The following is a 16,380-nucleotide window of genomic DNA, read 5'->3' on the forward strand; positions in this document are numbered from 1 at the left end:
TGAGACACTTCCTATAGCATGAGATGTGATATCTCACTGCTTATACCAAACCTGAGACCCTTCCCATAGCATGAGATGTGATATCCAAGTCCTTCCCATTCCAATCCTGAGACACTTCCTATAGCATGAGATGTGATATCTCAATGCTTCTAATACCAAACCTGAGACTCTTCCTATAACATGAGATGGGGAATCCAACTCCTTCCCATTCCAATCCTGAGACCCTTTTGATAGCAGAGATGTGATATCTCAATGTTTATACCAAACCTGAGACCCTTCCTACGGCATGAGTTGTCATATTCAACTCCTTCCCATTCCAATCCTGAGACCCTTCCTATAGCATGAGATGTGATATCCAACTCCTTCCCATTCCAATCCTGAGACCCTTCCTATAGCATGAGATGTGATGTCTCAATGCTTCTAATACCAAACCTGATATCCTTCCTATAACATGAGATGTGATATCCAACTCCTTCCATTCCAATCCTGAGACCCTTCCTATAGCATGAGATGTGATATCTCAATGGTTCTACCAAACCTGAGACCCTTCCTATAGCATGAGATGTGATATCCAACTCCTTCCCATTCCAATCCTGAGACCCTTCCTATAGCCTGAGATGTGATATCTCAATGCCCCTAATACCAAACCTGAGATCCTTCCTCTAACATGAAATGTGATATCCAACTCCTTCACTTTCCAAACCTGAGAGCCTATCTATAGCATGAGATGTGAGATCTAAGTCCTTCCCATTCCAATCCTTAGACCCTTCCTACATCATGCAATATGATATCTCAATGATTCTAATAAAAAACCTGAGACCCGTCCTATAACATGAGATGGGATATTCAACTCCTTCCCATTCCAATCCTGAGACACTTCCGATAGCAGAGATGTGATATCTCAATGTTTATACCAAACCTGAGACCCTTCCTATAACATGAGATGTGATATCCAACTCCTTCCCGTTCCAAACCTGAGACCCTTCCTTTAGCATGAGATGTTATATCCAGCTCCTTCCCATTCCAATCCTGAGACACTTCCGATAGCATGAGATGTGATATCTCAATGCTTCTAATATCAAAACCGAGACCCTCCCTATAGCATGATATGTGATATCTAAGTCCTTCCCATTCCAATCCTGAGAGCCTTCCTATAGCATGAGATGTGATACCTCAATGCTTCTACCAAACCTGAGACCCTTCCTTTAGCATGAGATGTGATATCCAACTCCTTCCCATTCCAATCCTGAGACCCTTCCTATAGCATGAGATGTGATATCTCAATACTTCTAATACCAAACCTGAGATCCTTCCGATAACATGAGATGTGATATCTCAATACTTCTAATACCAAACCTGAGATCCATCCTATAACATGAGATGTGATATCCAAATCCTTCCCCTTCCAAACCTGAGACCCTCCCTTTAGCATGAGATGTGATATCCAACTCCTTCCCATTCCAATCCTGAGACCGTTCTGATAGCATAAGATATATCTCAATGCTTCTATACCAAACCTGAGATCCTTCCGATAGCATGAGATGTGATATCTCAATACTTCTAATACCAAACCTGAGATCCTTCCTATAACATGAGATGTGATATCCAAATCCTTATCTTCCAAACCTGAGACCCTTCCTTTACCATGAGATGTGATATCCAACTCCTTCCCATTCCAATCCTGAGACTCTTCTGATAGCATAAGATATGATATCTCAATGCTTCTATACCAAACCTGAGATCCTTCTGATAGCATGAGATGTGATATCTCAATACTTCTAATACCAAACCTGAGATCCTACCTCTAACATGAAATGTGATATCCAACTCTTTCCCCTTGCAAACCTGAGAGCCTTCCTATAGCATGAGATGTGATATCCAAGTCCTTCCCATTCCAATCCTGAGACCCGTCCTATAACATGAGATGTGATATCCAACTCCTTCCCATTCCAACCTGAGACCCTTCCTATAGCATGAGATGGGATATCCAACTCCTTCCAAATCCAATCCTGATAACCTTCCGATAGCATGAGATGTGATATCCCAATGCTTCTACCAAACCTGAGACCCATACTATGGCATGAGATGTGATATCAAACTCCTTCCCATTCTAATCCTGAGACCCTTCCTATAGCTTGAGATGTGATATCCAACTCCTTCCCATTCCAATTCTGAGACCCTTCCTATACCATGAGACTTGATATCTCAATGCTTCTAATACCAAACCTGAGACCCGTCCTATAACATGAGATGTGATATCCAAATCCTTCCCCTTCCAAACCTTAGACCCTTCCTTATCATGAGATGTGATATCCAACTCCTTCCCATTCCAATCTTGAGACCCTTCCGATATCATGAAATGTGATATCTCAATGCTTCTAATATCAAACTTGAGACCCTCCTTATAGCATGAGATGTGATATCCAAGTCCTTCCCATTCCAATCCTGAGACCCTTCCTATAGCATGAGATGTGATATCTCAATGCTTCTAATACCAAACCTGAGATCCTTCCTATAACATGAGATGGGAATATCCAATGTGATATCCAACTCCTTCCCATTCCAATCCTGAGACCCTTCCTATAGCATGAGATGTGATATCCAACTCCTTCCCATTCCAATCCTGAGATCCTGAGACCCTTCCTATAGCCTGAGATGTGATATCTCAATGTTTATACCAAACCTGAGACCCTTCCTATAACATGAGATGTGATATCCAACTCCTTCCCGTTCCAAACCTGAGACCCTTCCTTTAGCATGAGATGTGATATCCAGCTCCTTCCCATTCCAATCCTGAGACAATTCCGATAGCATGAGATGTGATATCTCAATGCTTCTAATATCTAAACTGAGACCCTCCCTATAGCATGATATGTGATATCTAAGTCCTTCCCATTCCAATCCTGAGACCCTTCCTATAGCATGAGATGTGATATCTCAATGCTTATCCTTGATTCCTGTAGTAAATTGATTTCCTTTGCAGGCCGACTCCTGTCACGAATGCCTTGTCTGCATGCATTCTCTCCTGGCCATTCTCTCACCGTGGCTATTTGCCTACCCCCTTCCTCTCTCAGTGGATGGACTTCTCCGTCCTAGCCTCCTACCACTCAACTCCGCCTACTTGGAGAATTCAACATGAACCTGTATGCTTCCTGACCTGGACTTTTACGAGATCTGCAACACTTCATGTCGCTGGCCCTACACACTGCAGGGAATACTCAGGATTTTCTGATCTCAGACCTCCCCCTCTGTAACCCTCTCAACAATCCTCTCCCGTGGTGATCAAGTTCTCATCTTCAAAGAAGGCTAACTGCCAGCTGTTCCTCCTCAGAGGAGTTCTCCCTTTCTGTCCCTGCTCCCTGCACCGTTTCGCGTTGCAAACACTCGCTTCCCTGCTCTCTTGTTTAGACGCTTTTCCTTCTCAGAGGCCTTCTTGCTTTTTGGCTTACTGCACAAAAACCCAGACTCATTTAAAAGTGGAAAAGGTCGCTTTAATGTGACAGGCCAAAGCTTACAATCATAACGCATAACTGGCTCCATGGCCTAACAAACTAAATGGCTATTTAAACAATCAATTAAAATAACTTAAACATTTCCCATTTTCCCCCAACAATTAAATAATTAAATAACCCATTCCCTCCCAAATGATCCCTTGGATCCTACCGAATCCTTGCCCCTTTTCCAGGTGTCCCGCTTTTTCCCCAGGGGCCATGCCCCTCCAGGCTCAATACCTGATCCACCGGGGTGACCTGCTTGTGCAAGCAGCGCCACCCCCTCCTTTCCCGTGTCATTCCCCCATTGTGCTTCCCCCCCCCACATCAAAAGGGGCCATGCCCCCGGCCACCCGAACACTCTTGACCCCTTTAACTCCCCTCTACACCAAACTCCTCTTACCTGGGACCTGCAGCCAGCCTGACCTGCCACATCAGCAACAATATTACACATAACTTCCCCGATGCCCTGACCTGTCACGCCAAGCTACCAACCCCGCCCTCTTAACCGACCCCCAAACCATAAACCCCCCCCCCCTCTTCCTCATCCTCCCCTGCCAAAACGACCCCCCCATTACAAATAACTTCCTTAAACAAAATGAAGGGGTGGGAGGGAGGGACAATCGACAAGTCCTAACCGTCGCCTGCCTCCCGAACCTTCCCTGAGCCCTTAAATACCCCGGGACCAGGCGCTCTACCCCCCCACGGCCACTCGCTGGCCGTGTGCAGCGCCAAAATACTCCCCGGGGGGAAACGCTGCGCGTTCCCCCCGGGGCCCCCCTTTTGGCTTACTGCACAAAAACCCAGACTCATTTAAAAGTGGAAAAGGTCGCTTTAATGTGACAGGCCAAAGCTTACAATCATAACGCATAACTGGCTCCATGGCCTAACAAACTAAATGGCTATTTAAACAATCAATTAAAATAACTTAAACATTTCCCATTTTCCCCCAACAATTAAATAATTAAATAACCCATTTCCTCCCAAATGATCCCTTGGATCCTACCGAATCCTTGCCCCTTTTCCAGGTGTCCCCCTTTTTCCCCAGGGGCCATGCCCCTCCAGGCTCAATACCTGATCCACCGGGGTGACCTGCTTGTGCAAGCAGCGCCACCCCCTCCTTTCCCGTGTCATTCCCCCATTGTGCTTCCCCCCCCACATCAAAAGGGGCCATGCCCCCGGCACCAGAAAAACCCTCCCCTGAGGAGTTCTTTCTGCCCCAAACCCCCCCCCCTCTTTCTACCTCAAACTTTTTACCCAATCTCCCAGCCATGAACTCAAATCCGCCAGGTAGTAGCTATTTCCGTATATGGACAAGTGTACCCCATCCCCTCTAAAAACCAGAAACCCCTCATATGTTATCTCCTTATGGTCCATGACCCTCACTTTCAATGACGCACAAAATTTTTCCATTTCTCTATTTATCCCCTTCCTAGCCCGCTCTATCGCTCCCTCATTCCTTGCACCCCTCCAAACTCTTCTCGGCAACAACTTCGTCCACACCACCACTGCTTGCGGCCAGATATCCCTAACCCAACCTAAGTCCCTCTTCATCTTTCTCAGCAGAGCCACCCCCGTATCCCTAACCAGGTCATTCTCCCCAGCATGCAGCATCACCACCTGAGGAACCCCATATCGCTCTCTCATTCCTGCCAGTATGGGCAGCAGCTGATCCCATCTCAGGCCCCCCAAACCATGCCACCTCACCACCACTTCTTTATAACTGCACCCCAGCTGTCTACCAAACACCCTTTTCTCCGCCTCTTTGCCAGCCCACTTCACAATTGAATGTCCCACAATCCAAACTTGCGCCAACTCCCCCTTTCTTTGCACAGCATCTGAAACAAAAATTACACAAATTACTGACAAGTCAACTTATTACACAAAACAAAACAACTCGCCCCCCCAAGTCCTCCACCAACTGTCTTCAGTAATCCCTCTTCCCAAAATCCCTGACGTAACCCTTGCATTTTCCCGATCTCCAACGCCCCAAGCTTTTCAACCGTTCTTCAGAAAAACCCAACCTGCTGCCCTCAGATGCTGCGCCCATCCTAAAAGAATGAGTCCCAAACTCCTCCCCCTGTTCCCCTACCCTGCCCAGCGCCTTACGCAATACTCCCAAAACCTGCGCTGCTGAAACCGGGGATCCATCCGCATGCTGGAAAACCAGACCAGAGCTAAACCCGCAGCGCTCCCTCCATACTTTGCCCACTTTAATTGGGCATAGACCCTCGCTCCCTCGACCCAGCCGGACCCAGGAGCCCCTTCCCTTCTGATCCGTCTTTGACTTTTTAATCTTGATGTCTAGCCCTTCTTCTGTGATCTGCACATCATCCCACTGCAGCCCCCCTAGCCCCCCTTTTCCCCCTACCAGCTCAGAAACCCTAAATGCCCCAAAAAATAACCATGTAAAGCAAGCTGCAAACAATTCCACTTCCCATACCGACCAGCAAACTCCCCCCAAAACCTCAATCAAACTCTGCAGTAATTCAGCCGATATCGGCCTCCTCCTATCTTTGTCCCTCTTACTCTCCCTTGCCCATCCTTCCAACATCCTACTTGCCATCTCCCCCCCACTTGGTTGAAAACCCCAAAACCATTTTCCGTAAAAGGAAATCCCTGCTAGTTTTCCTGTTATTGTTGCCCTTGACCAGCCCCTGTCAATGCACCTAAGTATGAAATTAATCACATCATCCCTCCTCCGCTCTTCCGCATCCCATCTACCCCTCCAACTACTAGCTCCTCCTCTAATAAACTCCTCCCAGGCCCTCCTGTATGACTTCCTGGATGCCGCGGCCAATGAACCCTCCACCAGTGCCAGCGCTCTCATCCTCCTATCTTCCACAGCTCCTTCGGAATCTGCCGCCCCTCCCGATCTGCCTCCGGAGCCAATCCACGGAATCTCTGCCATTGAAAACGAGATAATGCATCAGCGATGCCATTATCCTTCCCTGGCACATGTGTTGCTTTAAACACCACATTCCATTCCATGCAACGCAAGACAAATTCTCTCATCAATCTTGCCACCCTCTGATCCCTCGCTGACTGCCTGTTCACCACATGGACCACGCACTCATTGTCTACATTGAAATTCACCTTCTTATTTCGCAGCTCCTTCCCCCACAACTCCAATGCAACTAGTAATGGAAAAAACTCCAGGAACGCTATGCTCCTCCCTTCCTTCAACCATCTCTCCGGCCATTTTTCGGCACACCATTTTCCTCCCCAAAACACTCCAAATCCACCAGCCCCCGCTGCATCCGAGAGAATCTGAACTTCCCAAGTCACTGGATCTCCCTGCAACCACATAGACGTTCCATTGAAACTCTCCAGAAAACGCAACCAAATCCTGCAATCCTCCCGCACTGCCCCCGATATTCTTATCCTGTGATGTGGGCACTTCGCTCCCGCCATGGACCTTGCCATATTTCTGCAAAACGTCCTCCCCGGGGCCACCACCTTACATGCAAAGTTCAGATGCCCCACCAGTCTCTGCATCTCTACCAGCATCATTTTCTTGGCCCCTACTGTTTTCTCCAACAGTGCCACCAATTTGCTCACCTTGTCGTGCGGCAAGCGTGAGGTCATGGCCACTGAATCCAACTCAATTCCCAGGAATGTTAACACCACTGCCGGCCCTTCCGTCTTGTCTTCGGCTAATGGTACCCCCAACTCCTCCATCAAGTCTTGAAACAACTTTAGCATTCTTCTGCAATCCTCCTCCCTCTTTGCCCCGCTAATAAACAGAAAGTCATCCAGATAGTGCAACACACTCTCCCACCCTGAGCTGAATGAGAAAACCCACTGTAAAAAAGAGCTAAATCGCTCAAACAGCGCGCAGGAGATTGCACAACCCATAGGCAATGCTTTGTCTATGTAAATATGGTTCTCAAACTGCAACCCCAACAACCAAAAATCCTCTGGGTGCACTGGCAATAATCTAAATGCCGCTTTTATGTCACACTTAGCCATGAAGGCCCCTCGCCCTTCTTTCCTTATTAGCTCCACCGCCTGGTCTACACTCGCGTACACTACCCCACACTCTTCCGGGGCAATAAAGTCATTAACTGACATACCCTCCGGCCAAGACAAGTGATGAATCAGTCTGAACTCCCCCGGGGCTTTCTTGGGTACCACCCCCAGTGGAGATATTACTAGGTCACCCGGTACTTCATCAAACGGACCCACCATCCTGCCCGCTTCCAATTCCTTGCTCAATTTTTTCCTTACCACTTCCATGTTCTCTCTTGCTGACTTCAGATTTTCCGCCCATCTCCGCACCCTTGGACCCTGGTAACCTAATCTAAACCCCTGCCCAAAACCCTCACTCAAAATCTTAGCACCTTCCCTATCCGGGTAGAATTGCAACCACTCCTCCAGCGCCTCCACTTTAATTGGAGTAAAAGCTTTTCCCCCCAACCCCTCTACCTGCCCCTCTCCCCCTTCCCCTGTCTCCTTGTTGGAAACACTGCGTGAGAGGGTGTTTCCCCCCGCACTTGCTGCACTCATGCTTAAACCTACACATCGTTCTTGCGCAGTTCTCCTTATTGTACCCCCAGCATGCTGCTGAGGATTGGCCCCTGCCTCCTCCCCCCGCCCCTTCATGGGCGGGGCGACCAAGAAAGGGCCGGAAAGGCACTGGCAGCCCGCTCGCCGTGTGTAATGTCGGGGCTGGCCTCGTTGGGGCCATCCATTGTAGCCACAGATCCATATCTATCTCCCCCCAGACCGCCTGACTGTCCTCCGCCATTCTTGCTCTAAATTCTTCGTCATACCTTACCCAAGCAAAGCCCCCAAAACTCGTGAAGGCCTTCCTTATTACATCCATGTATTTCAACAGAGCCACGCAACGCTCCGGGAATTTTTCGCAATACACGCTGGCATAAATGATAAACGCCGACGTCCAATTCTCAATGGTCACCGGGACCCTCGGGCGTGAAGCCAACTCTCTCTCTTCCTCCTTGGACCCCTCTTTCGCTCTCACTTCCCTATGCAGCAACTTGAAGACATCCACAAATTCACCTCCCTGTATCTTCTCCCTGGTTGCTGCCATCAAATGCGCCCCTAATGGCTTTGTTATCCCCATGTATGGCAATTTCTTCTCCTTTCCCTTTACCTCCCCCTCTTTATCTTTTCCCGCTTGCACCTCGAGCCCCAATGGCTCCGCCACCTTGTCCGTTTGGACCTCCACCGAGCAAATGTTCTTTCCAACCCCTTCCGCTCCAAAAGCCTGCACCCCTACTTCCTTCATCACACCTTGTAGACCACCCCGGTCATCCCCCAACCCCCTATTTGTGCCCCCTCTCTGCCATGCAGATGACCATTCCCTTTCCCTCTCACCTCTTTCCACGCCTGCCATCTGCGGCCTGGCCTCCACACCGCTGCTCCTCCTCTCCATTCTCAGAGGGCTCCTGCTGCGGGGACAAAACATGTCAGCACAATCGCCCAGCCAATAATTTCCTCGACCCGTTTCGCCCCGACCCCCTTGTACTTCCCTTTCCCCGTCCCACCTTGAACTTCTTCTCTCCTCCGCCCTTCCCCTTTCCTCCCTGTAATCCTCAAATTCCCATTGCCCCCCATATTCATCCCAACCAACTTCATCACCCCTTAGATACCATTGAGGATGCGGGCTCCTGCCCGAGATAACTTGCAGATCTTCCTCCGAGCCCGGGGCGTCCGCCCCGCCACTCCTCTGACGTCTTCCCGGCGGGGCTGTGGGAACCTCTGCCTGGTCCTCTTCTCTTGGGTGAGGCGTTCCGACCTCCACCCTGACATCCTCGTTGCTAGGGGCCGTGCTGTGCCCTCTAGGCTCTCCTTGCTTTGACTGAGGAGGGGCCGTACCAAAACCCTCAACCTCCATCTGCACCGCGGGGGCTGCGCAGCGCCCTCCGCCCCCAGTCCTCCTATCCGGGGGGGCCGTTCCGCGCCCCACCCTACCCTCCTCAAGTGACGGGGACCTCTCCCTCCTTCTCCCACCCGCACTCTTCTGTAGGTATTTACCCCCTCTTCCTCTCTGCCCCGCCACACCCACCTGTCCTCCACCCCTGCCCCCACTGTTGTTCCCTCGGACTCTACCTTCCCTAGAACTCCCTTCTACCCTGGGGCTATCATACCCTTCTCCCCTTTCTGGCTGATCCCCTGAACTCATTAAACCCCCTTCTGCCCTCCTGTCTATCTCCCTTCTCATCTTCCTGCCCCTAGATTCCCACATCTCCCCTTTTCCTGCCGTAGGGGTGCAGGCTACCACCGCTGCCAATGCACCGTCTGCCGCCGCTCTGCGCTGTGGCCGGCCCCCACCGCTCCCTTCTTCTCCCGTAACTTCCCCTACCGCACTTTCCAATTGGGCTGTGGTTGCCCTGCTAATGATTTCCAGAGCCTTCCTCAAGGCCCCAGCATCCACCAGCCCCTTCTTGCTCGCCCCCCGGCCTGTCATTGTGCACACTAAAATGTGTGTGCCCAGCCAATACAACCCTCAAAACTTGCCCTAAATAATCTATGCCCCCGAGCCGGGACCTACCCGTGGACTAGCCCTTTCCAACTTGTACCCTCAGAAACTCAAAAAGGAGCAAAGCGCCCCCCAAAAAGAAACCCAAACCACACACGCACCAAATAGAGTCAATAATAACCGGCCACCACTTTAAACTACCCTACCTTTACTGTATATATATATATTTTTTTTTTTTTTTTTTTTTTGGAAACTGCTTCCCTACTGCTAAATAGTAAATTAATAAATTAACCAAAAATTATTATTTATTTTTTTTTTTTTTTGATATTCCCCCTGCCCCACTAACACTTAACACCCTACCCTCCCCTTTCCTAACCCCTATTCCCAAAGCGGGGGCCCTACAAGACTCACCAAAGAAAACCTTCGTTAGCACTTGCTAACAGGCAGAGCACTGCCACCTGGCTGTGTCAGGATCTCACCGCACTCTAAACTAACTTGGGCGCGGCTCCTTTAAAACCGCCGGCAAAGCCCCTTATCAGCGCGAGCGTTGACGAAAAAACGCCCACGCACACTGAACTAAACTTACAGAGCGGAGCGGGCGGAACACAAGGAAATCCCCGCGTACCCGCTTCTGTGTAAACAGCTGAGGCTCCGCTCCCCTTTCAGCCAACCGTCGCCCCGAAATGAAATACGGCCGCCGCGGAGCCCCACAAGCCTTTCCCCCGCTCGCGGGCCGCCCACCTGAAGTACCCAGCAAACTAAATATGCCGGTAAGCCGAGAGGGGTGTCTTATCTACGGCACCCCTCCTACCCTGCTACCCAAACAACCTGAATTTTTTTTTTTTTTTTTTTTTAGAATTAAGTTACCTACCCTCCTTAACTCTTCCTCAATCCCCCACCTCACCTGCACTAACCAACAGCTAGGCCCAAGGACACAGGGAAGGCTCGGGAGCAGGCAACGGGACCTGTACAATCGACAAGTCCTAACCGTCGCCTGCCTCCCGAACCTTCCCTGAGCCCTTAAATACCCCGGGACCAGGCGCTCTACCCCCCCACGGCCACTCGCTGGCCGTGTGCAGCGCCAAAATACTCCCCGGGGGGAAACGCTGCGCGTTCCCCCCGGGGCCCCCCTTCTGCCCTTTTCGCGTTGCAAGTACTCGCTTCCCAGCTCTCTGGTTTAGACGCGTGTTCCCTGCCTTCTCTCCTCTTCCCGCTGCCTTCAAATCAAAAAATGAGCTCCAAAAGATACACAGTGCTCAGAATGCTCTATAACACCCATTATTCAACATATAGCCGTAACCCGCTAGACGTATTGATACGTGCTGTAAACTAGCAAAAACAGCTAGAAAATGTACTTTCCTCGCGTTTTTGTAAATGCTAATTCTGATGGGTTCCCATGTATACTGTCCGTGCGTTTGTTGTCGAATGCTGAAGTTTTTAACCACTGTTCTCCCATACAAGGTGGGGGGGGGGTCAACGTCTACTGCTGTTCATAGGCTGAATGTATACGGCTGAAATCTTCAAGGCATTATCAGCTTTCCTGACTGTTTTGGAACGTGTATTTGCCATCTGTTAATGCAGTCGCCCTGTGTTCATAGTCCCTTCTACTTTACAGGCTGCACTCCCCTGGTGATCACATTCTCCTCTCCAGAGCAGGCTGACTACCAGCTGCTCCTCCTCATAGGCGTTCATCCTTTCTGTCCCTGCTCCCTGCACCGTTTCGCGTTGCATGTACTCGCTTCCCAGCTCTCTGGTTTAGATGCGTGTTCCCTGCCTTCTCTCCTCTTCCTACAGCCTTCCAATGAGCTCCACAAGATACAGTGTTCAGAATGCTTTATAACACCCATTATTCAACATATAGCTGTAACCCGCTAGACGTATTGAAACGTGCTAAAAACGAGCAGAAACAGCTAGAACATGTACTTTCCTCGCGTTTTGGTAAATGCGAATTCTGGTGGATTCCCATTTTGTACTCTGTTCGTGCGTTTGTTCAGTCGAATCCTGGTCTTTTGAACCACTCTTCTCCCATACAAGGGAGGGTCAAAATGTGTTGTTCACAGGCTGAATTTATACTGCTGAAATGCTCGCTTCCCTGCTCTCTGGTTTAGACGTGTGTACCCTGCATTTACCAAAACGCGAGGGAAGTACATTTTCTAGCTGTTTTTGCTAGTGTTTAGCACGTTTCAATACGTCTATCGGGTTACAGCTATATGTTGAATAATGGGTGTTATAAAGCATTCTGAACACTGTATCTTGTGGAGCAAATTGGAAGGCTGTAGCAAGAGGAGAGAAGGCAGGGAACACGCATCTCAACCAGAGAGCTGGGAAGCGAGTACATGCAACGCGAAACGGTGCAGGGAGCAGGGACAGAAAGGATGAACACCTATGAGGAGGAGCAGCTGGTAGTTAGCCTGCATAGGAGAGAAGAATGTGATCACTAGGGGAGTGCAGCCTGTAAACTAGAAGGAACGATGAACAAAGGGCGACTGCATTAACAGATGGCAAATACACGTTCCAAAACAGTCAGGAAAGCTGATAATGCCTTGAAGATTTCAGCCGTATACATTCAGCCTGTGAACAGCAGATGTTGACCCCCCCTCCCTAGTATGGGAGAACAGTGGTTAAAAACGTCAGGATTCGACACAAACGCACGGACACAGTACATACAACATGGGAACCCACCAGAATTCGCATTTACAAAAACGCGAGGGAAGTACATTTTCTAGCTATTTTTGCTAGTTTTTAGCACGTTTCAATACGTCTAGCGGGTTACAGCTATATGTTGAATAATGGGGTTATAAAGCATTCTGAACACTATCTAGTGGAGCTCATTGGAAGGCTGTAGGAAGAGGAGAGAAGGCAGGGAACACGCATCTAAACCAGAGAGCAGGGAAACGAGCATTTCAGCAGTATAAATTCAGCCTGTGAACAACACATTTTGACCCTCCTTTGTATGGGAGAAGAGTGGTTCAAAAGACCAGGATTCGACTGAACAAACGCACGAACAGAGTACAAAATGGGAATCCACCAGAATTCGCATTTACCAAAACGCGAGAAAAGTACATTTTGGCTTAATTCACAAAAAACCCAGACTCGTTTAAAAGTGGAAAAGGTCGCTTTAATGTGACAGGCCAAAGCTTACAATCAAACGCTTAACTGGCTCCATGGCCTAACAAACTAAAGGAATATTTTAACCACCACTTAAATAAATTAAACATTTTCATTTTCCCCCCAACAATTAAATAATTAAATAACCTAATTCCTCCCTAATGATCCCTTGGATCCTACCGTCTCCTTGCCCCTTTTCCAGGCGTCCCGCTTTCTCCCAGGGGCCATGCCCCTCCAGGCTCAATACCTGTTCCCCCGGGGTGACCTGCTTGTGCAAACAGCGCCACCCCATCCTTTCCCGTGTCATTCCCCCATTGTGCTTCCCTCCCCCCACATCAAAAGGGGCCATGCCCCCGGCGCCCCGACCCACTCCAACACCCTTCAAACTCCCCTCTACACCAAACTCCCCCTTCCTATGACCTGCAGCCAGCCTGACCTGCCACATCAGCAACATATATTACACACAACTTTCCCAATGCCCTGACCTGTCACACAAAACCACCAACCCTACCTTCCTAACAGACCCCAAAACTCATGAACCCGCCATGCCATCTAAAAAACCCCTGCATCATCCCATGAACAATGGATCCCACCATATTACATACCCAGACACTACCCTAACGAAAATGAAAAGGGTGGGAGGGCGGGACAATCATCAAGTCCTAACTGTCGCCTGCCTCCCGAACCTTCCCTGAGCCCTTAAATACCCCCCCCAGGAGGCGCTCTGCCCCACGGCCACTCGCTGGCCATGTGCATCGCCAAAAATCTCCCCGGGGGGAAACGCTTCGCGTTCCCCCCGGGGCCCCCCTTTTGGCTTAATGCACAAAAAACCCAGACTCGTTTAAAAGTGGAAAAGGTCGCTTTAATGTGACAGGCCAAAGCTTACAATCAAACGCTTAACTGGCTCCATGGCCTAACAAACTAAAGGAATATTTTAACCACCACTTAAATAAATTAAACATTTTCATTTTCCCCCCAACAATTAAATAATTAAATAACCTAATTCCTCCCTAATGATCCCTTGGATCCTACCGTCTCCTTGCCCCTTTTCCAGGCGTCCCGCTTTCTCCCAGGGGCCATGCCCCTCCAGGCTCAATACCTGTTCCCCCGGGGTGACCTGCTTGTGCAAACAGCGCCACCCCATCCTTTCCCGTGTCATTCCCCCATTGTGCTTCCCTCCCCCCACATCAAAAGGGGCCATGCCCCCGGCACCAGAAAAACCCTCCCCCGAGGAGTTCTTTCTGCCCCACCCCCCCCCCCAAACTTTTCTACCTCAAACTTTTTACCCAGTCTCCCAGCCCAGAAACTAAGAAGAGCCACCCGTATTCCTCACCAGGTCATTCTCCCCTGCATGCAAAATCACCACCTCTGTAACCCCAAGCGTTCCCTCAACCCTGCCACTATAGGAAGCAGCTGATCCCCCCCGCAGGCCCCCCAACCCGTGCCGTCTCACCCCCACTTCCTTGTAACTGCACCCCTGTTACCTTCCAAACCCCTTTTCCCCACTTCCTTCCCAACCCACTTAACAATTCAATGGCCAACAAATCAAAACTTGCGCCAACTCCCCTTCCTTTCGCGCAGCATCTGAAAAAGAAAATACAAAATCACTGACAAGTCAAAAATATTTCAACAACAGTTGGCCCACCAAGTCCTAACCACCTTTTCAACAACCCCATTATCAAACTCCCTGCCGTACCCCTTATATTTCCCAGACCTCCAACGTCCCAATCTTTTCACCTTGTCTTCTGAAAAAACCCAGCCTGGTACCCACAGATGCTGCGCCCATCCTAAATAATGAGTCCCGAAATCCTCTTCCTTTTCTCCCACTGCCACCAACTCCTTCCGCGATACCCCTAACACCTGGAACTGGGCATAAGACCTTGCTCCCACGACCCAGCCGAAAACCCGAGCCCCTTCCCTTCTTATCCGTCTTAGACCTTTTAATCTTGATGTCTAAACCTTCTTCTGTAATTTGAACATCTTCCCACTACAGTCCCACTACCCCCCCTTTTCCCCCGACCAACTCAAAAAACCCTGAAAGCCCCCAAACAATAACCACGTAAAACAAGTCGCAGACAGCTCCCCTACAAACAATAACTATTTGTTCCACTTGTTGTGCCCAGTTTATTCCTTTACATTCCTGCATTGTCCCCCCCTGCACCGGGGGCCCACGTGCACCCCCGTCCATGCAGGCCCTTTAGTTTATTCCTCCTCTCGCCATTGCACCAAGGGGCCCAAACCTGCACCCCCGTCCATGCAGTCCCTTCCCTATAACTCTTCAAGCTCCTCGCATCCATTACCACCTTTTTTTTTTTTTTTTTTTTCCTTTCCCCGCCTGCACCAGGAGCCCTAATGCACCCCCGTCCATGCAGGCCCCTTTTCTGCCTTACTCCTCTCCACCGCTGCACCAGGAGCCAAACCTGCGCCCCCGTCCATGCAGTTCCTTCCATATCCCCATCTTCAAGCTACTTGCGTCCATTACCACCTGTTTCCCACCTGCACCAGGGGGCCTAGTGCACCCCCGTCCATGCAGGCCCCCTTTTTTTTTTTTTTTTTTTCTTTTACTCCTCTCCACCGCTGCACCAGGGGCCAAACCTGCGCCCCCGTCCATGCAGACCATTCCACATAAATTCCTCTTCCGGCACCTCGCTTCTCTGTTCCACTTTTTTTTTTTTTTTTATAGCTGCACCAGGGGCCCTAGTGCACCCCCGTCCATGCAGACCCAAATCCTCACTTCCCCCTGCTGCACCAGAGGCGCTCCCGCACCTCCGTCCATGCAGCCTGAAGCCTACTCACCTTGTCGTGCGGCAAGCGTGAGAGCTTCACCCCCGTCGTCCATGCCCTCCAAACGACAGCTACCTCCCCTTAACAATTACCACCGTTACATCCCCCTGCGGCCCTCCCCTACCTACGCGTCTTCCTCCTCACCCTTCTTCTGCCCCCCTTTCAGTTGCCCCCAACCATCTTTCATCAAACCTTGTGCCCCCCCCCTACTTTACCTTAAACTGAGCCCGACCTACCAGCACACCCCAATTTACCTGGTATGCGGTCCTTCCCCCCCACTTCCTTGCCCCGCTCCTCGCCCTGACCCACTGTCCTCTGCCTGAAAACACTCTGTAACCGGATGCCGACCCGCACACCTGCTGCACTCGTGTTTAAATTTGCACATCCACCTCGTGCAGCCATCTTTATTGAACGCCCAACATGCAGTTGAGGGCTGTCCTCCGCCTCCTCCCCCCACCCCCTCATGGGCGGGGCGACCAAGAAAGGGCCGGTAAGGCACAGGCAGCCCACTCGCTGTGTGCAATGTCGGGGCTGGCCTCGTTGGGGCCATCC

At 50.2% G+C, this 16,380-nt stretch overlaps 1 protein-coding gene across 1 annotated transcript in view; it reads right to left on the reverse strand.

The window, feature by feature from the left end:
- The window catches only part of LOC138523146 (uncharacterized), a 40,306-nt gene extending 30,059 nt beyond the window's left edge, over positions 1 to 10,247 (reverse strand). Inside the window, exons 1-3 of the mRNA XM_069635414.1 lie at positions 9,107 to 10,247; positions 8,832 to 8,905; positions 4,735 to 5,329 (exon numbers count right to left, since the gene is read on the reverse strand). Coding sequence (XP_069491515.1) covers positions 4,735 to 5,329; positions 8,832 to 8,905; positions 9,107 to 9,924 — 1,487 coding nt within the window. The 5' untranslated portion in view covers positions 9,925 to 10,247. The remainder of the gene's footprint in view (positions 1 to 4,734; positions 5,330 to 8,831; positions 8,906 to 9,106) is intronic.
- Positions 10,248 to 16,380: the final 6,133 nt, after the last annotated feature.

This window comes from Ambystoma mexicanum, chromosome 1q (genome assembly GCF_040938575.1).
Source record: "Ambystoma mexicanum isolate Mex_15411 chromosome 1q, UKY_AmexF1_1, whole genome shotgun sequence".
Taxonomy (NCBI): domain Eukaryota; kingdom Metazoa; phylum Chordata; class Amphibia; order Caudata; family Ambystomatidae; genus Ambystoma; species Ambystoma mexicanum.